The following is a 26,092-nucleotide window of genomic DNA, read 5'->3' on the forward strand; positions in this document are numbered from 1 at the left end:
ATAACAGAATACAGCTGAGAGAAAGAGCGAGAGATCATCACATTTAAAGGTTCCAGGAATAATTGGGATATAGGATTCTGGAACCATTCTTAGAAATTCTGCCTGGTGCAGCCTCTAAGTGTGGAATACAGAGTTTTGCTGTCTTCCACCCAGAGCCAAGATCAGCATGCACAGTAACCACAGCATGTGTTGGATCTGGTGATGAGGAAGAGACTGAGAGGACCAGTGGAGAAGGGCACTCATCTTTATCGCAAACCTCTGATCTGCAGGGTGCTGCCAGGTGTTTCCATGTACATTGTTTCACTCAATTTCAGCTTCTTCTCTGAGAAATACGTACTAAGAGTTCCATCTGACAGGTGAGGAGATAGAGGTTTATGGAGGTTAACTAGCTTACCCAGAGTCTCACAAACACAAGAGGAAACAATGTGCCTGAACCAATGCCCATGGTCTTTCTGCCAGACTGTCAGTTTCCAGGGCATGTAGTGATGCTGTCAAGCTTCTGAGGGCATGATCAGGTGGCTGGTCCTCCCACCTGTCACCACCCTGCCTGCATGTGCTGGGACAAAATTTGTGAATGCTGGCAGCACAGCTGAGGATGACTGTTAAGGACCAAATGTTGTGTCTTCCTGAAATCCATATGTTGAATCCCTGATCCTCAACGTGACTATATTTGGAGGTAGTGCCTGTGAGGGGATAACAAAAGTTAAGTGAAATCACGAGGGTGGGGCCTGGATCTGATATGGAAGAGGAAGCAGCACCAGAGAATTCTCTTTCTCCTCCACCCCATGTAAGGACAATGAGAATGTACGAGTCTAGGGGTTGGAAGGAGAAGACTTCATGGTGTACAAAATCATCTGGCACCTTGACCTTGAACTTTCCAGACTCCAGAACTATAAGAAATTTCCTTTCTGTTCTTTAAGCCTTGCAGTACGTCATATTTTTGTTATGGCAGCCTAAGCAGACTAATAGAGTAACCATGATAAAATAGCAGCAACAGCCAGGATTGAAAGAAAGTGCCCCGGGGTAGGCATTAGGCCTAGCAGTCAGGATGCTGGTTAAGATGCTGGTATGTCACATCAGAGTGCCTGGCTTTGGTGCCTGGCTCCACTCCTGACTCCAATTCCATACTAACACAGACCCTGAGAGGCAGCAGTGACAACCCAAAGCAATTGGATTTATGCTAGCCATGTAGGGGAGCTGGATGGAACTCATGGCTCCTGGCTTCAGCCTGACCCGTCCCTCGTCATTGTGGACATTGGGCGATGGGGACTGGGGAGAGGGGTGAACCAGTAGATGAGAGTGAGCTATCTCTCTTCTATCTCTTTCAGAGAAAGAAAGATCTCAGTCCATGTGCAGAGTCCTATTCTATGCCTTCAAGCTTTCTGGCATTCACGGCCAGCCTGGGTGTCCTGCTGGCCCAGGTTCTGGGGTCTTGAAGAAGTAGAGAAAGGGCTAGTCTCTGGTGCTTGTGTTGGTTTGATGTGGCTGCCTGTGAACCGAATAGGGCTGCTGAAGCAGCCGGGGCCCTGGGTGCAAGGCCACCTCCCCCGGCGAGGCCAAGAAAGTTGCAAAGGGAATTAGCTACAGCTGGAAATCTGCAGCAAGAAGCTGAGCAAGTGCATCGTGCCATCAATGTGCAATTCATTTGTGATTGTGAACAGCATATTTGGGATGTGACAGTCGACTGCAGGGTCAAGCAGCCAGCAGAGCTTGGCTGCTTTGGAGGCAGTTCAAAACTCTGAACTGAAAAATCATTTTTTGGGGGAAAAGACAGTGAGCATCTGTTTCAGCTCTGAGGCTGGCTTCCCCCTCTGATGTTGCTGCTTTCTTTTGTCCTAATGTACAGGTCCCAACTATGGCCCCCAGAGGAAAAGCTCCTCATTATTCAATGCCTTCTCACCCTTGGGGTTGCAAGTTCATTATCTGTTGCTGCCTAGTCAATTACTTTAAGTGTATTGGCTTTCAAGCACCAACACCAATTCATTATCTCGTGGCTTCCATGTCCAACTTGGCTGCTCAGGGTGTCAAGGTGTCTATATAGGGCTGTAACGTCATCTGAAGCTGGGGATCTACTTCCAAGTTCACTGGTTGCTGGCAGGGTTCAGGTACTTGTGAATGTCTAGTTTAAACCCCTCGGTTTTAGCTTGCTAATCATCAAGGGATTATTCTTCACTCCTGGGGACCACCTTGAGGTCAGTACCTCATAGCCCCTTCCACAACATGGCAATTCACACCATACTGGTTGCTTCTGTAAGATCAAAACTAGAGCACCGGCTGGGGTGCTCACTCTCTCACTCTGTCCTTCCCTCTCTCTCTCTCATTTATTTAGAAATAAGTGTGTAGTTACAGGAAATTAAAAAGATAGTATAGACAGCTCATGTATTCTTTACCCAGTGTTTCTGAATAGACATCAACTCTGGCAAAATGACTTTGGTACAATGCATGTGTACCTGTCAGCCATTTTGTCACATGTGTAGATTTCTCAATCCACTACTGCTGTCAAAATTCACAAGTGTTTCATAGCCTTAAAGCTTGACCTTGTGCTATCTCTTTGTAGTACACACACCCCCTTTCCCACCCACCATCTGTAACCCCTGGCAACTACTTATCTGTGCCCCGCCTCTGCTATTTTGTCATTTTGAGAATGTTCTGTAACAGTCTGTGACTTCTTGGGTTTGGCTTTCTACCCTTTACCCACATAATGCCCTGGAGATCCACCCAGACTTGTGTGTGTATCAATAGTTCTTTTTTATTATTATTGTTATTATTACTATTACTATTATTATTACTATTATTACATGGTACAGATGCATCACAGTTTGTTTAACTGTCCACCTAGTGAGGAAAATTGTGGTTGTTTTCAGTTCTGGCTATTACAAATAAAGCAGCTACAAACAATCATCTGCAGATTTTTTTGTCAACATAAATTTTCATTTCTCTAGAATAAGTGTCCACAAGTGTAATTGCCAGGCTATACTGCATGTCAAGACACTGCCGTACTTTTCTCCAGAGTAGCTGTGCTGTTTTGCATCGCCACCAGAAGGAATAAGTGATCTGGTTTCTCACATCCTCACCAACATTTGGTGTTGTCACTATTCGTTTCAGCCTTTTGGATAGGTGGTTTTAATTAGCAATTCCCTAATGGCTAATGATCGCGAACATCTTTTCATGTGCTTACTTGCCATCTGTATACTCTCTTCAGCGAAATGCTTCTTCATGCCTTTTGCTTATTTTCTAATTGCATTCTATATTTACTTTTTACTGTTGAATTCTCAGAGTTCTTTATATATTCTAGGTAAGTGTTCCTTACCAGGTACATGATAACAAATGTTTTCTCTTGTTCTATAGCTTGTTCATCTTACCAGGATCTTTCACCAAGTGAAAATTCTCACTTTTAAGGAAAAGAAATCTGTCTTTTTTTTTTTTTTCGGATCATGATTTCTCACAGAAAGTCTGTAAGAGTTTCATCAATTCCTAGGTTCCCAAAATTTTCTCCTCTAAGTTCCATAGTTTTATATTTTATGTTTAAACCTATGTGGTTCCTCTTCAAGTTATTTTTCTTTGTTTCTTCCAGGTACAGTGTTAGGGCCAGCTTACAACTGTGTCTCCAGGGATACCCACTGCTAAAACACTATTTGTTAAAAAGATTTCTTGCCTCTTTTAAGAACTCTCCTGATTAAGTCAGGCCCACCCAAGATAATCCCCATTTTGGTTACTGTGAAGTCAACTGATTATAGAACATAATAGCATCTGAAGCATTCATTCTGCCAAATAGGAGGATAACCATAAGAATGATAGTGTACCATATTTACTGGACCCACCCGCATCAAGAAGGAAGAGATTATACAACAGCATGGCTGTTGTAGGGGGAAGATCATCTTAGAACTTTGCCTATCATTGGCTATGAGCATTCATTCACAACCGATATTTTCTCCCTCAGGTTTAATAAACACTGGCCAGCTCTAGGGTCTTATCCAAATGGGAATTGGCTGGTTTGGAAATTTCTACAGGGAGCTATGGGTAGGTATGGTTGCATGTATATCTGCAAAGGCCAAAACAAAATATAATTTTATTGTTTCTTCCCATGGTTAGGACTGGGTACTATTCACTTTGGATTAAACAGTTTTCAGGGTTAATGCATGATGAAATGGACACAAGGTGAGCCTTCTCTTTGACAACAGAGCTTAGATTAACTTAGAAGGAAGCTTCTGTTAGGCACAAATAACATAAGAAATGCCAGTTGTCTTGCAACTTTTTCCTAAGTCAGTATTCTATCATTAATGCTCTGCTAATGAGCAATGCTTGGGTCCCCATGGTGATGCTGTCTATAGCTTCTTTTACCCTGGGGATCCCTCCTGACCCTGTGCACTTCTGAGACTTCCACAACACCTGTCCTGACCGAAAGAATAAAGTTGGGGAACAGAATGCCAAACTGGAGCCTTGTAGCCAAAGACCCGACCCCAACAGCCTCTGTTGATCTACAGGCCAGCCAATCCCATGGAGATCTTGGACTGATTCTCTTTTATTTTCAAAGATTTACTTATTTACTTGAAATTAGAATGAGAGATGAGAGGTTAGGATCTAGAGAGAGAGAAAGAGAGAGAACTCTTCCTTGGCCTGGCTCACTCCCCCAAATGGCCCCAAATGGCTGATGCTGGCCTATGCCGAAGCTAGGAGCCACAAACTCCACTGGGGTCTTCCACATGCATTGCAGAGGTCAAAGTACTTGGGCCATCTTCTGCTGCTTCCCCCGACACATTAGAAGGGAGCTGGATCAGAAGCCAAGCAACGGGGACTCAAATCAGCCCTCAGATATTGATGCCAGAGTTGTAAGTAGCAGCTTAGCTTATATACCACCATGGTGGCCTGATTCTCTGACTTGAATATAAGGTGTTATGATGAAAACAAGTCCCAATATTGCCCTTTCAAGCTTGGGCAACTAGGCAATGATAAGTAATGAGTGGCTAAGGAGGTTGAGAAAAATGCAAGAGGAAAGGTGAATTAAGAAATTCAGGGGGAATCAATTAGAAGAGAACCACTTGAGTTGAGTGGGATTCCAGAGCTATCTTTTTAAAATCAATTCATCATGAAAATTAGGAAGAAAAAAATAAACCTTGAAGTACAAAGAGTGAGGAGAAGCACAGAGGTCTCCTGAGATGACAAGCATTTGCCTTTGGCCCTTTGGCCCCTATTCCTCCCATACTCTCCTGAACCTCTGTGTCCCGGTGTGAGTGGCATCCTTGAGAACTAACAGTGTGGCAGCCTTGATTTTCAATGCACTCCATGGAAAGTCCACTCCAAGATCAGTAAGCTTGCCCTATACTCTCAATCTCTCCTCAGGGTCCACCCTCCACTTCTACCATTGGCATCAAAGCAGGATCAGCATCACCTTGACCCCTTTGGCTGCTTCCAGACCTCTGGTCCCCACTACTAGGTGCCATCTCATCCTGTTATGATCGTCCTTTCCCTTCCCTTATACCCCATCACTTTTATACCTATTCTCTTTGTTGTCGGAGGATTCTTGTCTCTCTTAGTGTATATAAAACATCTTCAAAAATTCATGGAAGGAGGCCCAGCATGGTAGCCTAGGAGCTAAAGCCCTCGCCTTGAACGTGCCATGATCCCATATGGGCTCTGGTTCCAATCCCAGTGGCCCAGCTTCCCATCCAGTTCCATGCTTGTGGCTGGGAAAGCAGTTGAGGATGGCCCAAAGCCTTGGAACCCTGCACCCACGTGGGAAACCCGGAAGAAGCTGTGGGTTCCTGTTTTCGGATTGGCTCAGCTCCAGCCATTATGGCTGCTTGGGGAATGAATCATTGGACGGAAAATCTTCCTCTCTGTCTCTCCTCCTCTCTGTATATCTGACTTTGCAATAAAAATAAATAAAATATTTTTAAAAATTCATGGAAGGGCCCAGCTCAATAGCCTGGTCGCTAAAGTCCTTACCTTGCATGCACCAAGATCTCATATGGGCAGCAGTTTGTGTCCCAGCTGCTCCACTTCCATTTCAGCTCCCTGCTTGTGACCTGGGAAAGCAATAGAGGATGGCTCAAAGCCTTGACTCCCTGCACCTGTGTAGGAGATCTGGAAGAAACTCCTGGCTCCTGGCTTCAGAGCAGCTTAGTTCCAGCCATTGTGGCCACTTGGGAAGTGAACCAGCGGAAGGAAGATCTTTCTCTCCTTCTCTCTGGAAATTTGCCTGTCCAATAACAATAAGTAAATCTTTAAAACAAATTTCATGGAAAATTTGTGTTCTGAAAAGAAACATACATGGGCTGTAATTTTCTGCACCAAAATAAACTTACATTTTAAGCTTATCTTCATGAACTGGTTGAAGAGATCTCATATTCCTTCCCTATTGCAGTTCCTGTTGCTACATTGACTGACTCCAGTATTCTTTTTTTTTAAAAGATTTATTTATTTTATTACAGTCAGATATACAGAGAGGAGGAGAGACAGAGAGGATGATCTTCCATCCGATGTTTCACTCCCCAAGTGAGCCGCAATGGGCCGGTGCTGCGCCGATCCGAGGCCAGGAACCAGGAGCTTCCTCCAGGTCTCCCACGCGGGTGCAGGGTCCCAATGCATTGGGCCATCCTCCACTGCTTTCCCAGGCCACAAGCAGGCAGCTGGATGGGAAGTGGAGCTGCCGGGATTAGAACCGGCGCCCATATGGGATCCCGGGGCTTTCAAGGGGAGGACTTTAGCCGCTAGGCCACGCCGCCGGGCCCGACTCCAGTATTCTTGTGAATGCTGCCATGTTTATCTCTAGCCCAGTGGTTCTCAACCTACAATCACTTCTAAAAGTTTCCAAAGCTACTGATGTGCAAATAAGTACAAATATTGAGTGTTGATTAAAATACAAAATAAAATTCAAAGGACCAAATGCTTGGGACCAACTTATACAAACATTCTGAATCTCTGAGGATGTGGCTTGAGCATAAATACTTTGAAAGCACACAAATGATTCTAGTGTGCCAAGATTGCAATGAAAGTTTTCTAAAATTTCTACTGCTACCTCCTCGTCCCATGGGTCCTTAGCGTCATCAGCTATCATTACTTTCAGTTCTGCTACACTTCCAAGAATGAGTTTCATCATCCTACCTAGAGCTTGACAGCACCTAGAGTCTCACTCCCTCGGAATTCTGATATCCCAAGAGTCTCTCTGTCTCTCACTCACTTCTCTACTCAGGTTACCATTTCCATCTCATTGCAACGCTGCAGTTTTGACTCCACTATCTTCTCCTGATTTATTGGCAGTCCTGCATCTTTGCCTCTTTCTCCTGCCACTGCGGATCATATAATTGTGCATTCTCACCAATAACTGTACCCGCCCCCCCAAATTCAGTTGCTTACCTGTCCCACTTACCTCAGAAATTCCAAAGCTGAAGCCACAGGAAAAATCTATCTCCTCTGCTCTTCTGCCAAATTTGTTGAGGAAAAACTGGATACCGTTCAGATGGGTGACACCACAAAATACAGTTTCTAATTTTAGTTCTTAAATAGTGCGGACTCTTTGACTTCTATTTCTCTCTCTCTCTGCCCTCCCCTCTTCCAACTCTTTTACACCTTGCCCTTCTTTTATTTGGGGGCCATGGGACATGAGCTCCCCCCTTCCACCACTGCAGGCCTGTTTCCATCTCTGTCCTCTCTCCTTTGGCTCAGAGAGGAGCGTTCCTTTCCCTATGCAAGATTTATTCTCTCTGAGTTCTGAATCCTATCATCATGTCTGCTGTTTTATTGAATCTTCAACCTCCGCCAGTTCCTTCCCCTGAGAATACACATACACGCACACACACACATGCACACATGTCAAGTATCTTCCACCTCCTAGCAATTCTCTCTAGGGCTTGTAGTCTCCTTCAGCTACTGTCTTCATTTGTTTGATCTGGCTAAGCTTCTTGAAAGAGTGGTCTAATTCACTGTCTCTACTCCCTCACCTCTCACTTACTCAAACTCATCACTACCAGCCTCCCAGCAGGCTCCCATCATTCCTCTCACTGCAGATGAATTCTCCACGCCATCTGTCCTAACCACTTTTGCCTTTTAAAAACCCGCCTTCATTCTCATGGATCTCCTCCACAACGGTTCACCACCTATATCCCTGCCTGCTGCTTCTCAGTTTTTCTTGCTACAGAATGGCAGAATGAGAGAGAGAAGGAAAGAGAGAGAGCGAGCGAGAGAGAGTTCTTCCATCTACTGGTTCACTCCCCAAATGGCTATAACAACGAGGTCTGGGCCATGTTGAAGCTAGGAGCCTAGAACTCCAAGTCTTAGGAGACTTGGGTCTCCCAAGTGGGTCCAGGGGTCCAGGCAGCACTTGGTGCATCTTCTGTTGCTTTCCCAGGCACAATAGCAGGGAATTGGCTGAGAAGCAGAGCAGAAAGGGGAAACAACATTGTGGCACGTCAGGTTAATTCACTGTCCTGGGACACCAGAATCCTGTTTAAGCGTCAGTTCAAGTCTTAGGTGCTACACTTCTAATGCAGCTCCCTGATAATGTGCTTTGGAAAGCAGTGCAAGAAGGCCTAAGTGTGTTTGGGTTCTTGGTATCAAGGGGGAGACCTAGATGGAGTTCCAGATTCCTCAGTTTGGTCTGACCCAGTCCTGGGCTGTTGCACCCATTTGGACAATGAACTCTCTAACTCTGCTTTTCAAAAGAATAAATAAACCTTAAAAAAAAATGCCAGGCTGGGCCTGGAGCCTGTTCTTTGGCTAATGCAGAATGCCAGTGCTAGTGCTGGCATATACACAGTCTCTTGCGGGCATTTTCAAAGCTGGCGCAGTGGAAAGCTCTGGCTTTAGCCCTCATCTTTCCCCCAGTACCTCTAGGCCTTCTCCCTAGAAAGCTTCATGCTGAAGAAGCCCCAAACTCTCAGGCTGTCCAAGCATCTTAACTGAGCTCTAGATCTATGAGAATCTTCAGGAAGTTCATGCAAATAGATATTATGAAAAAAAATTATGCATGGATTTGAAATTTTGCATGCAGATCATCTGGTAAACCCATAATCCATTAAGATTTTAAAGTGTTCTCATATAGATCCACTATCTATTGGCTCTAGCTTCCTCTGTTACCTCCGCAGTGTGCATGTCCTAAATCAAGCTGTCTTTCAGAATCTTCTTCCATCAAAGCACGAAGCCAAAGTCTTGTGTTTCTTATCTTTAATGCTGACACTATGGTCCATTCAATCTTGCATCAGAATCCTAGGCTTAGTTATATAAGGTGACCTCCCACGGTCACTTGAGATGCCAACATCTCATATCAGAAAGTCAGCTGAAGGTCTTGGCTTTGCTTGCAGTTCAGCTTCCTGTGACATACACCCTGCAAGGCAGCGGATGATGGCTCAGCTACTTGGGTCTCTGCCACCGACAGGGGACAGTCAAATTAAGTTCTGGGATCCTGAATTATTTTGTTTTAAGATTTATTTATTTGAAAGAGTTACAGAGAGAGAGAGAGAGAGAGAGAGAGAGAGAGAGAGAGAGAGAGAGAGATCTATTCACTGGTTCACTCCCTCACTCCCCAGATGGCTACAATGGCTAGGGTTGGACCTCGCCAAAGCCAGGAACCAGCTAGTTCATCTGGGTCTCCCTGAAGATGACCAGATGGGCCATCTCTGCTGTCTTTCCAAAGTCATTAGCAGGGAGTTAGGACACAAACAGGTGCTCATGTGGAATGCTGATGTTGCAGACAAGGGGCTTTACTTGCTGTGCCACAGCACCAGCCCCTATGCTCCTGGCTTTAACCTAGCTTAACCCTACCTGTCACAGATATTTGGAGACTGAACCAATAGATGAAAATGCTGTGTTTCTGTCTCTTTGCTTTTCTAGTAAATTGAAAATGAATAAACAAAAACTTTTTAAAAATGAACTCTATCTCAACTCTTAAGTACGATGAAACATCAGGCCCTTTCAATTATACTTCCTAAACTGATCTCCAGCGGGTCCTCTTGTGTCTATTGCTGCAACCTTTACTTGGGTCTTTGTCTCTTACTACAGCTCTTGCTACAGCCTCCTCACTTGTCTCCCTGTCTGCAATGTAGCTCTTAAATGATTGCTTCCATCCAGCTTGCAGTCTGATGGAAAGCCCTCGACGTGGTACCCAATACAGAGTAGATAAATGCTCTGGAGAGGTTTGCTGAAGCAGTGGATGTCCAAGAGCTCTCTGGAGTCACTTAGAAAGCCTCTTCCCATTTCCAGTCTCATCTTATCCTTTGCAATTTCGATTCTAGCTAATGAGTGTGAGAGCCAACCTCAGGTCTTCTGACTCTGGGTTGGAGTGTTGCTGCAACTGTAGCACAGCTGTTTTGCTTTCAGCTTTGTATTCTGGAAGTCTTTAAAAACCTGCTTGATAGCATTTGAATATAGTCCCAACTGCAGGCAAGATGAATAAATAATATGACCTTCCTTTGTTCACTTCCCATAAGGGAATCCTATGAGATTAGACCTACAAGGGCAGGAAGGAGACAGATCGTTTAGTGGTCCAAAGTATTCAGGACATCATCGCTGCATTCACCAACTCGTTAATTTAGCTCAACAGACATTGACTTTGTGCCAAGCTCTGTATCAGGCCTCCAGTGCATGGGGGTGGGCTCCACTGCCTTCAAGGGATTTGATCAAAAGTGATGGGAATTTTTGCCACTGTGGGAAGTTGAAGCGGATGAGCCTGTGGAACATGACCTCAGTGGTGGCGGACAGAATCATCTCCCTGGACAGGGAGAATGGCAAAGAGCTGCTCCGGGGTACATCCCGGCCCACTCCGGTATCAAGACTTTGGGAAGTCATGAAATGATGAGAAGAGAGGGTGTCCTAGGTCTGGAGCTAAAAACTACTGCCTTAGAACCCTCCCGTCCTGCTCTCACTGCCTCTCGGAGCACTTTTAACGCCATTTCCCTAGATATCTCAGATGGGGTCAAATTGGCCTTCCTGGCAGGTCCAAGCTGAGTGGCAGCCTGTGCTTCTACAGGAAGATGTTATTCTGTGGGATTGAGAAGGCTCACTGAGGCAGAAGTCGGCAGGGATTCTAAGTGTGCTACCCAATAAAGCCCTAGCTGTTTCATGCTGATTCACGCAGGTTCCCACAGAGCAGCGTTTTTTATTAAGAATTTCTGCAGTTCTCTGGCACGGTATTTGAAAAGCCGTGTTACACGGATCTATCACAAACTGTTGTTGATAGAAAGGGTTGGCTTCTCACATAATGGCTGGTCCTTTAGGACTACACTGCAGGCAGCAAGAGTCAAGGCCACAGGCCCAGGACGGGTGGAAGGAGGTGTGTGTGCACTCTGACTGCTGTTACTTCCCCAGGGCTCTGCGGAGCCCCACCCAACACCCCTCCCTCTCTGGGCAGGGCTGCACCAGACCCAGAAGACACTGCCTCAGGGGCTCATAATCGGAGCGAGACAGTCCAATTATCTACAATTTATGTAGCTCAATTGGAGTGAGTTCAGAAAAGAATAACCTGAACACTTAAGGGACTGGAGGGGTTGGCTTCTGGGGCAAGATAAAAGGCAGGAGGTCCCGGGCAGCAGCCGTGGTTTGGGGGTTGGGGAGTGGTGACTAAGAGGGAGGACCCACAGGGATGTCTACCAGTGAGGGACTATTCCCGGGGTGAACATCTGGGCCGGAGGTGGAGGGGTGAGGAGGAAGAAGGGATGGGAGCTCCCAGCAAGGCTAAGCAGGCAGCCAAGGGTTCCACTGCAGCCTCTGGAAATCGACCCATGAAGAAGCACTACATTGGGATGTTCCTGGCTCAGGCCCTGGTTGAAAGAAATTCCAGGAAGCATGGGAAAACAAACTGGGCAGCAGGGTAGGGCCTCTGACAGATAGATAGGAAGGAACCTTGACCGAAGACCTCATAGGACCCACTAGCAGCTCACATGATGGAGACTATGGTGGTCTGCCAGCCTGATTCAGTTCCTGACTTGTTGCAGCATTTGTCCCAGCCTTGCAAACATCACACAGAGGAGAAAGCCCCCGAATCAATTCAATTCAATTAAAAATGTATTTATTTTGGAAATGCGGGGGTGGGGGGAGAGAGAGAGAGATTCTATCTGCTGCTTCACTCCCCAGATGGTCACAGCAACCAGCGCAGTAGGCCAGGCCAAAGCCAGAAGCTTGGAGCCTCTTCCAGGTCTCCCATGTGGATGCAAGGTCCATGCACTTAGACCATTCTCCGCTGCTTTCCCAGGCACATTAAAGGTAACTGGCTCAGAAGCAGAGCAGCCAGAACACAAACTGGTGTCCATAATGAGAAGCTGCCATCACAGGTTGAGGCTTAACTTACTACGTCATGGCACCAGCCTCTAGATCAATTCTTAAGCTAGACTTTGTCTTTGATGCTTAAGGGGTATATGGTTTGGGAGAGGGCCCTCTTTTTGACCAGGCTCTACTTCTAACAGGCTGTGTGACTTTAGGTCACACTGCTCCTAGCCCTGGGTGAATTTCCTCTTCCGCCATGGGAAGGGCACCTATTAAAGCTGACCCTTCTCCCCTCTGGAAAGTGAAACACAGCAGTGCTTTGTTCATAGAAGCATGTTCATTGAGTTCAGATTTACATCGTCTACCTGCTGCTGGAGTGCATCATTCCGAGTTACGGGGATCATTCTGATGGAGCCAACGGAGTCAACTGCTATGGCTGTCAGTTGCCGTGTGATGTGTACTGGCACAGCCAACATTTGCAGAATGCTCCAAGCTCTTATGTAAAGCCCGAGAACTCGAGGTGACAGCCATCACCTTTGTTCCGTCACTGGATTTTGTCCCACTGACCTTTTCCACGAATCTACCTGGTGGGTCCCCAGGGAGCAGGCACTGGCTGCATCACCCTGACTTGGTGGCCCTCGGCCCTGAGGACAGAGACACCTTTGCTGGGACTGTGAGTAGAGTCTGCTTTTGAAGTCTGTGCAATGGAATTAGGGGTCTTCTGGCAGGTGAACAAGGGGAGCCTTGGCTGGTAGGGGGCCCAATCCAGATGCCAGGGCTTGCCCACTTCGCAACTGCCTCCCTGGACAACTGGGAGAAGTAGCATTGGAGAACAAGTTCAAGGTCTTATCTCTGGGTGTACTGTTCTTGTCATCCGCCTTTCACAGTTGTAGTGCTCAGCAAGATGCCATGTGGCCAAACACTTTTCAGGGAGTGAGTGAAGCAAAATTGACCAGAGAAATCTCTGAAAAGTTCATGGCAATGAAATGAAATTTGCTGCAAAATTTGTTTAACTCTGTGCATCCTTGTATGTACAAACTGCTCTTTGCATTATTTTTAACGACTGCATAATATTCCATTGTGTGTATGCCTTAAAATGTATCTAATCCATCTTCTATTGGCCACAATTAGGTTCCTTATCATCATTTCTATTATCCATAATGCAGTAATAAGCCATTCTTTCATGTATCAGATTTGGCAGCGGTTTGAGTATACCTGACTACACAGTCCTGAGCCAGATCTCAAATCCAACTGGGAGGCTGCAGGAGACGATGTTCTGGAATGGTCAGCTTCATTTTGCTTCCCTTCACCATCTCTGCTGCTTTCCTTGATCTTCTTCTGGTGCCACTAAGCACCATTCTGGGACATTAAGGCAGAGGTACACAAAAACTCCTGAGTGGCCTGGCAGGGGTCTCTTGAGATGTCCCTATTGACTAACAATTCTTACCTGCTGACATATCTTGAAGCAGCAGCTAGAGACTGCAAACTGATTGAAGAGGTGAGGCAGAAAACAGAAGCCCATGAAGCTGTATGTAAGGCGATACATAGCAACTGACACCTGGCTTAATTGCCAGGTGGGGCCCAAATGGGGTTGGTTGGGGGAGGGTTGAACAGGAGACAGCACACCTCATCCAAAGAGGGCAAATTCTGCACCTGCTCTGGGGAGGGACGGGGGAAGACTGTGAGATCATGTGATTATTTCAAGAGGCACCAGAAATTTGAGTTTTTGTGTGAACTCTCCTCAGTTTGGTAATAATAATAGTAAAAAATAGTAACACCCACAGTGTTTTTACTGTATGTTTGGGCACTGTCTGAATGTTAGGTATCAGAGCATTTCAAAACTCATGGAATATGAAACTGTTGTGGTGTAAAATTCCAAAGATTTATATATGTATGAAATGTTGTATATGATATTATAGCATCAGTATAATATCACATGTTATATTATGATTCTATATTATCATCATATTGCAAAATATTATATATTATAAATATATTATAATCTTATATGTGAAATATTATATATATATATATAATGGAAAGTATATAATGGAAAAGATGTGTCTTCCTCCCTCCTTAGCTATTTAGTCCCTTCCCCTGGAGCAGCGGCAGGTACCAGGTCCTTTACATACCCTTCACGTCATTTTGCATGATGGTTGTTTTATATCAGAGACAAAAAAATAAATGAAATGCATGCGTAGAAGAGATCTTCAAAAAGTTGCTGGAGACTATGGTGGGAATATTTCAAAATGGTTTCGCATTCAAATAATCTGTTAAGTTAATTTTCCATAGACTTTTCAAAAGTAATCAATCTTCATTTTTTTCCATTGTGCTTGAAAAAGGCAGAGAGACTGAGAGATGCGCCCCCACTGGTTCACTCCTGCAAATGCTTGGAACAGCAAGGATACACAAAGCTGAGCTCAGTTTGGGTCTCCCACATGGGAGGAAGGGATATAAGTACTTGAGTCATTATCTACTGCCTTCCAGGGGGGCACTCAGGAGCCAGCACTAGAAAGAGGAAAAAATTTTTCAAAAGATTTATTTATTTATATTGGAAAGATTTACAGAGAGAAGCAGAGACAGAGATCTTCCATCCACTGGTTCACTCTGCAAGTGACCACAATGGCAGGAGCTGAGCCAATCTGAAGCCAGGAGCTTCTGGGTCTCACATGTTTGGTGCAGGGTCCCAAGGCTTTGGGCCGTCCTCTATTGCTTTCCCAGGCCACAAGCAGAGAGCTGGATGGAAGTGGAGCATCCGGAACACGAAGTGGTGCCCATATGAAATATTGGCCCTTGGAGGCAGAGGATTAACCTGTTGAGTTATGGTGCCAGCCTCCCAAGGCCAATATTTATCGTGACTCTATGAAGCTAAGTACCATTGTATACCTTCAGTTTCCAGATGGGCAAAATGAAATACAGATTTAAGTAGCTTTGCTAGAATCACACAGAGCTTTTAATGACAATACTGTCCAACCTCTGTTTGAGGAGACCCAACTCCAGCAAAAACACTGCATAGATCCACACTGCTCCTCCAAAGAAAATGCTTCCGGAAGTCTCTTGGTGGAGACGTCTGCTTTACAGAGGATCGGGAGGTGGGGGCAGGGGAGTGTGGCTGCTGCTTTGGTGATCCTGCAAAATAAATTGAATTTCCCTGCCATCATTCAGCCCCATGTCAGGTGTTAGCACGGCTCAGAAACTGGGGCCCAGCCCTTGATGCAGCTTCAATCACACTGCCCTTTGCAACTGCTTTTAAGAACAGGGGGAGGGTATGATGTTGGGACCAACTGACCTAGCTAAAGCTAGGTCTTCAGCAGACCATATAGGTGTGGAAAGGTATTTGCTTTGGCCTTGGAGTCGGAATTCTTGGGTTCTAGTCCTGGCCTTTGGCTGGACATTTTGCTTGCTTACTTAGAGTGGGTGGATCATTTGGTTTTGGTTCCTCCTAGCTTCGGGTTTAGCTTTTTTTTTTTTTTCTTTTTTCTCAGCTGTTAGACCCATACTAATAGTCCCTACTGTCCAGGGCTGTTGTGAAGGTTAGCAGGACCCTGTGTGTACATATGGAGTACAAACAGAAGATTTTCTTAGCAGTAAAGAGGGTTAGGGAAACAGGAAGCTGTCAGTTCCCAGGGACCCTGAGATGCAGCTAAAGAAGAGCTGTCATCTTCCTATTACCTGGCCCTTCCCAAGATCATTTCGTGGTTTCCAAGTTCTTCCATCCATAAGGACACATACAAGGCCATGAATGACACAAACCTGATCCTGAACATGAATTCCTGAAGTCCAAAGTTCCCACAGGATCTTGAGTGCCAGTGTTTCATTTGCCAAACCTTTTCCTGTCCTCTTGCATGTTTTCCCACAGTCCTTTAAAGGTTTGTGGGTTGGGCTCCACAAGAGTTCAGTGCAAGATTCCTCAGGCTTCCCCTGTGAGGAGGAACCTACTGTCCTCAGCATCTGTGCTCATTAGGCTCTTCGGGAAAAACAAAGCAAGAAACCCAGCCAAGTGCTGAAAACAAGACTTGACATTTGGGAGAAACCTGGCCACGCATGTCATCAAGTGCTTTGTGACACGATGGTGTGACTTGTTGAAAGTCAGCCTCCTGTGCCAGCAGGAGAGCCAGGAAAAGAATGGGGAGGGAGGGAACCAAGAAGACAGAACAGGGAGCACGGAGACAGACCCCGTGGAGGGGAGGAGAAGAGAGGGGGCAACAAGATAAATGTTGCTATGCTCCAGTACTCTTGGGGAGAGGAGCCTCGGGTGCTTCGCATCTGCATGGTGCTGGGGCACTGAGGCTGCGCCGTTGGTGCTTCTGGAGCCCTGTTCAGAGACCCGCAGAGCTTCCCGCTGCAGTCACTTCCTGCTTGGGTTTTTTCTACCCCAGAAGGCAGCCCATGGGGACACGAGGACTCTGACCCTGAGGGCGAGCTAGAGCAAGTTGGCCCCCATGGGAGGAGGTAGGAGTGCTGGCTTCTGATTTTTTCCAAGCAAAGGGAGCCAGTGTGTGTGTGTGTGTGTGTGTGTGTGTGTGTGTAACCAGACATAGAGAGTAGATTGGGGGTGTATATCGCATGGTAACAGTGTCATAAGGCAGAAGCCAAAGGAAGAGTCCCAGATGACTGGCGTTTTGCTCCTACAGCCCAGAGGAAAGGCAAGGCTAGTTTCCTAAATGGTGATTGTGGTCCCTCTGTGTGTGTTCTGCAGCCCTGAGCTCCCCGGAGCTGGGACCTGGCTGCACGCAGTGGGCATGTTTAGGGGCTGCGGAGCTCTGGTTCCTCCCTGGGGGCCAAGAAGACCTTGGGCCTGAAGGGGCTGAAATGGGAGGGGCCAATCCTTCTTGCACCCCTTCCAGCTCCGTGCCTCTGGGCCGCCTTTGGCCCTGCTGATCAAAAAGCCAAGGACAGCCTGAGACGGTGAGCAAGTCAGGAAGGGGCTGGGTAGGACAGAAGCGGTCTGGAACTAAGTTAAGCGCGCAACGTGGGTGAAAGGAGTGGATTAGGAAGAGTGGGCTGTGGAGGCGCCCACGGACCCTAGTGCTCCACCGAGACGGGCGTCTACGCCTCCGCCTCCCTGGCGCCTCCAGCCCGGGTAAGAGGAGCCACAGCGCCACCCAGCGGTCGGTGTCGGGGAAAGGCAGTCTGGGTCCTCCCGTGACCCCAGAAGCGTCAGGCAACTGGGTGGAAAAGGGCTTAAGATGGGTGCCTGGAGGAAAGCGAGTGCATAGACGGGGTTCCTATTGGTTGGTGGGCTCTTAACCCTCCAATCCATTGGGCACAGGACACTAGGCAGGTCTTCCTCTGAGTCAGCGGATATTTCTCTCAAGCTCAACAATCTTCTATGGCTCCCAATAGATCACCTTATAAAGCCCAAATCCTGGGCCTGATCTTCAAAGCTTTGTGTGTTTTCACCTCAGGCTCTCTACTTCAGGCTCATATTTCACAACCCATGCCATATAGTCTGTCACTGACTCCCATCCAAATGAGATCGTCACCACATCTACATCCTTTCACTCAGTGAGCTCAGTGCCTAAGGTACTGGGAAAAGAGCAAACATGGCAGGCAACGGGCTTGCCTCCTCAGACCTTACCTTCACCTGGGGAGCAAGCGCATGTATATGTGAGATCATTTTAAGCAGTTACAAGCAGCATAGTGTGTGTATGTATCATATATATATATATATATATATCTAGAGATATATAGATATATGATGGTATGGCCAGAGTGCCTGGAATGAGGATACTCCTGTACCCAGAGGAGTCAGGAAAAAGGCTGTTCTGTGGAAGTGATCTGTAAGCTGACACTTGATAATGAAGAATCAGTTGCGCAAAAAATCGGAGAGAAAAACATTTCAGGCTGAAGAATGGCATGTACAAAGGTCCTAAGGCAGAAAAAAACAAAGCTTAACGTATCCAAAGGAAATACATGAGGCAGCATGGCTGGAGAAAAGTGAATGGAGGCTGCTGGGTGAGGGTAAGAGGTAGGCAAGTGGAGCTCCAGTGTAGTGAGTATGGATTTTATTTTCAATCAAAACTCGTAAGAGGGCATTAGCTCGGCAAAGGTGTGATCTGATTTCCATTTTCCAAAGATCATTCTGGGTGGCGTGTGAGGAGGGTGTGAAGGCAGCAGGCAGAGAGATCAGCTGACGGGTCACTGATGGCGGCTTGGACTAGATGATGCCGATGACGATGGGAAAAGTGGTCAAGTCCTAGACATATTTAGTTCACTGGTTTTCTCTGCAACCACCTCGGGAGCTGGTAGAGGGAAGATTCCACACCTGAGTGATCTGTTTTTCTATCCTTCACCCCAAGCTTCCTAGATGTTCAGGGTTGACTCAACAGATCTCTGTAAGCTACCATGGTGAATGTGACAGGAGATAATGGCAGAAGGACTTCGGCAAGAAGTTCTGGAATTTTTTGAGCTGTTCTGATGGACCCACCCCTTTCCTTTTTTGTCCCTCTGTATCTGCAAAGATGATCTAAGAAATGTGTGGGCTGGGAGGCGAAAGTGCAGGTGAAAGCGCTCCTCTGTGCTGGCAGTGGGGCTCGGGGATTTTACACCGGTGTAAGTGGACTTCAAAAAGTGCTTGGGAAAATGGGCTGAAAAGCTAGGTGTATTGGGGGTGTGAAATTTCTCGCAAATCGCATATACTTTTTTCATGATACACATTTCTCCTAATCATTTAGAAGATCCCCTGTATACTGTTTCGTCAGAGTTATTTTGCACAATCTTTATACCATCTAATCCTATGCCTTCATTTTAGAGATAAGCAGATTAGAAACCCCAAAAGGAAAAGGAACTTCATGAAGTTGGGTAGAAGGGCAGAGTTGGCGGACCATCAAATACTGGCAACTTTGAATCCCATCTAAGCCCCTCCTCCCCCTTGGACACCTCGGTACTGTTTATCCACATCCATTGGGCTGTGGCTTTCTCTGGCTATTGTTGATTGTTAGTATTGCACAGTGCAAAGGAATCTCAGGGCAGACCTGCAGGTCTTCAAAAAAAAAAAAATCCAAGGTTTCATTAAGTCAGCAAGTGATGGTTGGAGACCATGTCCCATATCATGGAAAGTCCTTGATGAATGGCGATTTGGCAGACACAGACCCATTAGCACTAGCAGGAAAGAAAGTTGACCTGGGTAGGTTAGGCTCAAGACTTCAAAGAGAATGATTCAACTCTAGAAGGATCACAAGAGGTCCTTGGGATAACTGAAGACACTCTCTCATTTTGAAAAAAAAAAAAAAACAAAACAAAACCATAACTCCCCTGCCCTCATCTGCTTATGACGGTGCTGCAGAAGTCAATAGTATGCTCTCATGCACTTTGGTCAGGAAAATTACATTATCCCCCAATGCTTGATTCTTTCTTTGTTCACCCTAAGAATTAAGGCATATTCACAATTCACACAGTTTAAATGGAAACTCAAATATTCTCTATATTTCCAATTGTATTTGTCCAGATAGAGCCTCAAGCAAACCCTTTCCCCTTGCTGCCTCACTCTACTGTGAGACTGGTGTCCACCGTGAGTGAATTCTTTGGAAGCTGCCCTTTTCTAGCACCGCTTGTCCTCATGGAGCTCTCACCTTCTCTTCGGCCAGGGGTCGTGAGGCCTGGCCTCACGTTAGAGTCAATTGTGAAGTTACTTAAATCACATTGAGGCGGTGAACCTCTGTCTCAGGCTAATAAAGTCAGATTGTCTGCTGATGGGGCCAGAGCTGAAACTGCAAGTGATTCCAATGTACTGGCAGGGTTGTGAACCACTCTTCCTCCCTCCTGTCCCTGCTGGTACAGCCTGGACAGGGGTGACACAGAGAGGCAGCTGCACGTAATGCTGTCTCAATCCAGGAGTCAAAGGGCGATCCATGACTCCTAAGACTCTGCCCTTGGCCTGGTCATCACCTCTCTCAGTCGCTCATTACTCTTGAGTGCACAGTTCCCTCTGCGTTTGTGTGCAGTGGTGAGAGTGGGACCTCTCCTGCTTCACCTCTTTCTTATGCACATGGCCACAAGAGACTGGCTCCCTCCTCATGGGCTAAGTGACCATATCATGATGGCTGTCTGATGTGGAAAGTCTTGTTCTTCTGGGGCGCTGTGATATGCCTGTTTGCAGTTGTACTGCCTGCATTCTGCAGTGCTTGGCATACGCTCATGACTCAGTAGGCAGATTTTGAGTGAATGAGGGACTAAGTCCCACACAGGCAGGATATAGTAAGTACTGCTCTTGTGGTTAAAAAAAAATGCGATTGGAGTGTAGGAGATCTTGCTTCCGGCTTGGGAGAGCCAGGGCAATGTGGCAGAGATGGCATTTGAGCTGCACTTGACAAGCAGATATGGCAGTGAGAAGAGTGGCATTCCAAGCCTAAGAAACAACATGAACAAGAGCAGAAGAGGAGATAGTGCAGAGCCCTTTCTGAGAAGAAACAGCAGGGAGCTGCAGCCAGGCTGGGAGTGCATGAGCACCTATGCCAGAAGAGCAGATGGAAGGGTGGCATTGAAAAGCCAGGAACCTGTGGTGCCCTGCTTCCAGGTTTTACTTGATTCTAGGGGCAATGTGGAGCCAGCCAACATCTCATTTCTTGTGATGTTTCTGAGGGGCATACTTAGAGGATATTTCAAAAGGCTCATGGAAAGAGGAATTCGAAGAGAAATTTGTCTTGGGATAAAACAAACTGAAGGGCTGATATTACAACAGAGCTGGCTAAAATGCTGTTTGCAATGCAGACCGGTGGGATCGGAGAGCTTATCTGAGACCCAGTTGCTCTACTTAAACTCCAGTTTCTTGCTGATTACCTTGGGCAGTAGAAGACAGTCCAAGTCCTGGGACTCCAGCTACTCATGTGGGAGACCTGGATACAGATCTAAGCTTCTGGCTTTGGCCTGGCCTAAACCTGGTTGTTTTAGTCATTTGGGAAGTGAATCGGTGGGTGGAAAATTCTCTATTTCGTTCTTTGTCTCTCTGTTGCTCTTCCTTTCCAAATAAACAAACTATTTCTTTTTCGAAAAAGTTTTGAAACCCATGGACAGCTTTCTCCAGAATCTGTATTTTGAACTTTTTGAAACCCCCTCCTGTGCTTGCTTTTGGAAGATGAGTGTGTCCTTCAGGGAACTCAACCACAGCAGCAGCAGTTCCTTTACAAGATAGCTATCGATGCATTATGTGACAGTTTCATAGGCTCTGGGACTCACTCCACCCCTCCCCCTCCCCTCCCCCCTGGTGGATTCCTCCACCTTGATGCAGTATTACAGTTCAAATTCCATCAAGATTCTTTCCTTGCAAACATATACCCAGCATAGAGTCCAGCTACTCATTGTCCAGATGGGTTGAACAGTTTGTTGGGGAGACCATTTCTGGTCCAAAGTCAGAGCTGGTAGCATATCATCCCAGTCAATTAAGACTCTCAATATAACATTAACAGCAATTTGTAACATTATGGAATTGACAAGGTTTTGCGTAACCAGTATGTTAAAAAAAACAAAATAAAACAACAACAAAAAAAAAAGAAGCAATGCATAATAATTAATAAAAAAAATTAAAAAAAAAAAAAAAAAAAAAACAAGATAGCTATCGAGGGCCTCCAAAATGCCTGGAGCTGTAATAGGTGAGGAGTGGGTTCAAGATGAAATAAGCAAGCAAGACATTAGTTGGACGATAGTGAAGCTATTGTAATCATCTAGGCAAAAGCTCCTGAGGGTCCAAAGCCTCTTTGTGAGATCTGGGTTGGAAAGGTAGGGGAAGGATCTGAGAGACAGAACGTGGAGACCATTTCAGGAGGTGGTGAAGGGAAAAGCAGAGAAACGGAGTGACTAATGATCGTAATAACCATTACCTTTGGAGAAGTTATGTGCACATGATGTAATGAGGACACTGAGGCTCCAGGAAATGCAGCAACTTGTCCAAAGTTGTACAGGGCTCATCTTTCAGTCTGCTCCAGGCACCAGGTCCTAACTCCCATGCTATGTGGCTTTGGGGGTGTGTGGGTGGGGGAAGAGAGGGGGCAGGGAAAGTACTCATATTTTCCTGCTGGCAAAGTGACTCCGCGGCACAGTCAGGATGCTGGACCCCCTTCCAGACATGCTCTCCTGCCCCTCCCCCCCTTTGTGTGAAAGAGGTGGTAGTGTTAGAAGCTCCTTTGCTCCTCTTGGTGGGAAGCTGGGCCTGGAGAAGTGGTAGAGGAGAAAGGAGGCCGACAGACTGGAACCTAACACTGTGGCAAGGGCGGAGAACTGACAACACCCAAGCTGTGCGGAGCTGGCCAACATGTTTGGTTGGAAGCAGGTGGATGGTTTCTTTTGAGATATGAGCCAGAATTTCAGAAGTAGGGGGGCTTCACATCAAAATCTTGAGGCCTGACTTCCCTTAAAAAATGAGAAGGCATGAAAACAAGTGTCCCTCCCTGGCCCTGAGGCTTGAATTGCCCCTTCTCATGTGCTCTGAAAGTCTCCCCAACTCACACCTAAGTCAGTCCTTTTCCCCAGCCCAGCCCATCTGCCTCCCCACAGTTAGCCACCATATCCACGCATGCAGCTGCCTTTGTGATCTCTTGTGTAGAATGTTGCACTAGAGACTATTGCATTCACCCCTCCCCTGCCCCCCACACCATGTTTCAGCCCATTGGAAGCCAGGCACAGGGTCAGCGTCACCTGGTCACACTCCTTCCCCAAGCAGTAGACTGTCTCCTAGGGTCACAGAAGCAAGCCACCAAGTGAGGGTTATCATCAAGTCTTACCATTTATTTCTGTATGGGGTTAAACAAGAGCAGAGAAGCCTCTGCTCCACAATGCAACAAAACAGAAAGCAGCGCACATACAGAGACTCTCACTGAAACACAGAGGCGGGGATAAGGGGTGAGGGGGAAGGGCAGAGACAACTGAATCATAGCTGGGTAAGTGAGGAAGGGGTGGGGGACTACTAGGAAACCAGCTTGGAGACTCAGTCATAGGAACTAGTGCAAGAAAGTCCTACTCATGAAGCACAGTGTAGAAAATGGCATAAGAAAGCTGCCCGGCTCTGCTGCCTGCGATGGAGGGCAGGGGCAGCCGGAGAGGTGGCGGGATATCAGGGTGGGGAGGGGGTTTGGTGGATTGGGCAGTCAAATGACTCTGAGGTGGAGTGTGGTGCCCCTTTCCCCTGCCACTGGGCAAGGCCATGGGCTGGTCTGAGCCAGGGGTCTCCTGGGCACTTGGTGAAGGGGACGAGAGGATGGGAGTCTCCAAGGATCTTTTTCTCTGGAGCCGTGTGGTCCCCCTTTACTTCCCAGTCCCTCTCCCCCTCCTGAGGATGCAGGAGTTAGAAGGCGGTACCTAGGGTCTCTCTAGACCAAGCACCTGCCCCTTCACTTACATGTAAGCACACCTGGAAAGGAGCCAGCACCTCTTCCCCTCCCCAGCTGCAAAGAGCAGTCTAGGGGTGGGGTATGTGGCCAGGCCCACAGTACTGAGGGCCAAACAGGGGCAGGGGTGGGACATGGGAATGGGGGGGGCAGGGGACAGGTTGTGAGAAACTGAGAAAACTGGCAGAGAAGGACATCCCCCATCTTGTAGACTCTATCTGGGACCTAACCTAGGTCCTTTGAGCAACTTCTTCTTCACTAGGGAGGCCTCCCATTCATTACTAAGTCAATCAGGGTCAGTTGTCTCTTCTCCTGGGGTCCCCTTCCTGTCTTCACTCTCATGCAGCTCCTGGTCCGCTCTCCTACTCCTCTGCCCGCCCCCTCCCCGCCCCACATTCACTCACTAGCATCAAATACTAGAAGGGCCCATGCCTTTGTGCCCCTGGCAGCTTCCTGGGAACTAGTTCTGGCTCCCTCCCTGACTCACCCTCATCGGTTCTTAGATGTCCTCAGCAATGTGGTCTCCCGTTGCCAGCTGACCAGTGCCAGGCGGATGACACCCAAGAGACTCTCGATGCTGCTCCTCACTCAGTCCGCCAACCTAACTATATGGTTCAAATCTTCCAGCTGAGGGGTGACAACACATTATCTCTAGGCAAAAGGTCCTCCTGCCAGTCTCTGGACTTCCTCCAGGAAAGGGCAGGGGTGACTGGAGCAAGGGATCCACTACAGGGTGGGAAGGAGTCTGTTCCACAATTGGGGTAGTAACCCATGGGGTCAAGGATGGGGAGGGATGAATACTCTTTGGTAGGCTGGGGAAGGGAACAAGGTAGGGATAGGGGAGGCTCATCTCTGGAGAACCCTGGGGAGTGCCACCAGGTTCTCCTTCATGGAGGCCTGGGCTAGGACAACAAAAGGGAGTATGAGGACCCAGGCCAGGCCTGACCCACTTGGGCTTAAGTCCCTCCTCCCCACAGAGATTGGAAATGGAAAGGTCTTTGGCCCCAAGGCCAAGATCTCCAGGGCAAGAGCGGCCCTTGGAAGTATGTGCACCTTCTGTAAGATATGGCCCTTCAGACAGCGGCAGTCCAACCATGTGCCCTCAGCCTTCTGTTCTGAGGCCCAGCAACTCAGTTCCTGTGCTCTTTCCCCAGAGACAGCCTTACACGATGCTCGGATTCAGAGAGCGGTTCTTGATCCTGACTCAACACTAATTCACCTCCTCAATGCCAGGCAGCCCTGACCCATGTGGCTACCTCTCCCAGCACTACATCCACATCTCCACTTTCTTCTCCCCCTTCCCGAGCTTTCCTTTCTTCTACCATTCATTTTGTGCTACAGTCTTATCCCTCAATGCCTAGGATGCTGGGATAGGGCTTAGCTGAGGCCCCAGACTAAGCTGTAACTGCGCACCTCCACACCCAACCTGGGGCTTCACCTGCAGTGGCCCCACGTGGGCCAAGGTGCGCTGAAGTGGCAGGAGGGCCATTGCACTGTCTGCCGTCGCCTGTTGGGATATGGGCAGGAGGGAATTAAGGATCTTGGCAACAAAAGGAATGCAGAGGGGGGGAAAGAGCTTCTCCCCTCTGTGCCCCCCAACATTCCCGGCAGGGCTGAGGCTGAGAGAGCAGCCTCCTCCCCTGGCATCAGGGCTCTCAGCAGCGGTGGATATCTCCAGCTCCTGCTCCCCCTCCCATTTTTTTTGTTTTATTTATTTATTTATTTGTTTTTTGCTAAGCCCCATAGATGGGGGCTTGGGAGGGGGCACCTGATGCTGCTCCTGCCTTTTTCTCCTGGATGAGTTTTGCAGCTCCCTGGGGCCCTCTGGCCATTGTGTTGGAGCTATTTTTTGGTTGGGGGGGGTAGACTGGGAGGGATGTGTGGTTCCCTCTTCTGTCCCCCCCCCAGCTCCCCTACCAAGTCCTACATTCTCCCATGAGAGGAGCCCCCTCCCCCCACCTGGGGGGCGCTGGAGCTGATGCCAGTGTATGGTGGAGATCTGTCCTCCCTTCCGTACTGTCACTCTTCCTGTGTGAGGCCCTCCTCAAGGGCAGGCAGTGTCTCCAAGCCTAGGCCCCCACCGCCCTGGTTGCTGGAGAAGGACACCATGGTATGGAGGAGCATGAGCACAAGGACACAGAGCCGGATCCTGCTGGGGCTGAGGCGTGAGCCCCCAGAGACCGTCAGCAGGGAGGGCTTGGGGCTCACGCGGCCTGAAGGTTCATGGCGGGGGTGGTAGTGGTGGTACTGGTGGTGGTAGTGATGGAAATAGGAGTGATGGAATTGCTGGTGGTGGGTTTTGGGGGCCTCAGGCTCCTTGAACTTCTTTTTTTCTGATTCACAGGAGACCCACTGCACGTCACAGCACTTGGTTTCTGGCCGCTTTGGTGAAGTATCCAGCAACCCTGCCAACGGATAAGGAAGGGGTGCTGCTCAGGGCGCTGCTGGCTGTGCCTTTCCTGGAGAGCAGATGTGTCAAAGCTGGGAGTGCTCAGCTGGCGCTCTCCAAGACTCCTTCCCCCCTGGCTCTCAGCACCCACCACTCCTTGTTTGGCCCTTGTCTCCTAAGGAACCCA

The 26,092-nt window shown here is 47.7% G+C and overlaps 1 protein-coding gene across 1 annotated transcript in view; it reads right to left on the minus strand.

Annotated features, from left to right (window-relative positions):
- Positions 1-22,896: 22,896 nt before the first annotated feature.
- Positions 22,897-26,092, minus strand: part of NALF2 (NALCN channel auxiliary factor 2) — a 28,515-nt gene continuing 25,319 nt past the window's right edge. Inside the window, exon 3 of the mRNA XM_004595210.2 lies at positions 22,897-25,921. Within this exon, the coding sequence (XP_004595267.2) occupies positions 25,536-25,921 (386 nt within the window). The 3' untranslated portion in view covers positions 22,897-25,535. The remainder of the gene's footprint in view (positions 25,922-26,092) is intronic.

The sequence above is a fragment of the Ochotona princeps genome, chromosome X, assembly GCF_030435755.1.
Source record: "Ochotona princeps isolate mOchPri1 chromosome X, mOchPri1.hap1, whole genome shotgun sequence".
NCBI classification, from domain to species: Eukaryota; Metazoa; Chordata; class Mammalia; order Lagomorpha; family Ochotonidae; genus Ochotona; species Ochotona princeps.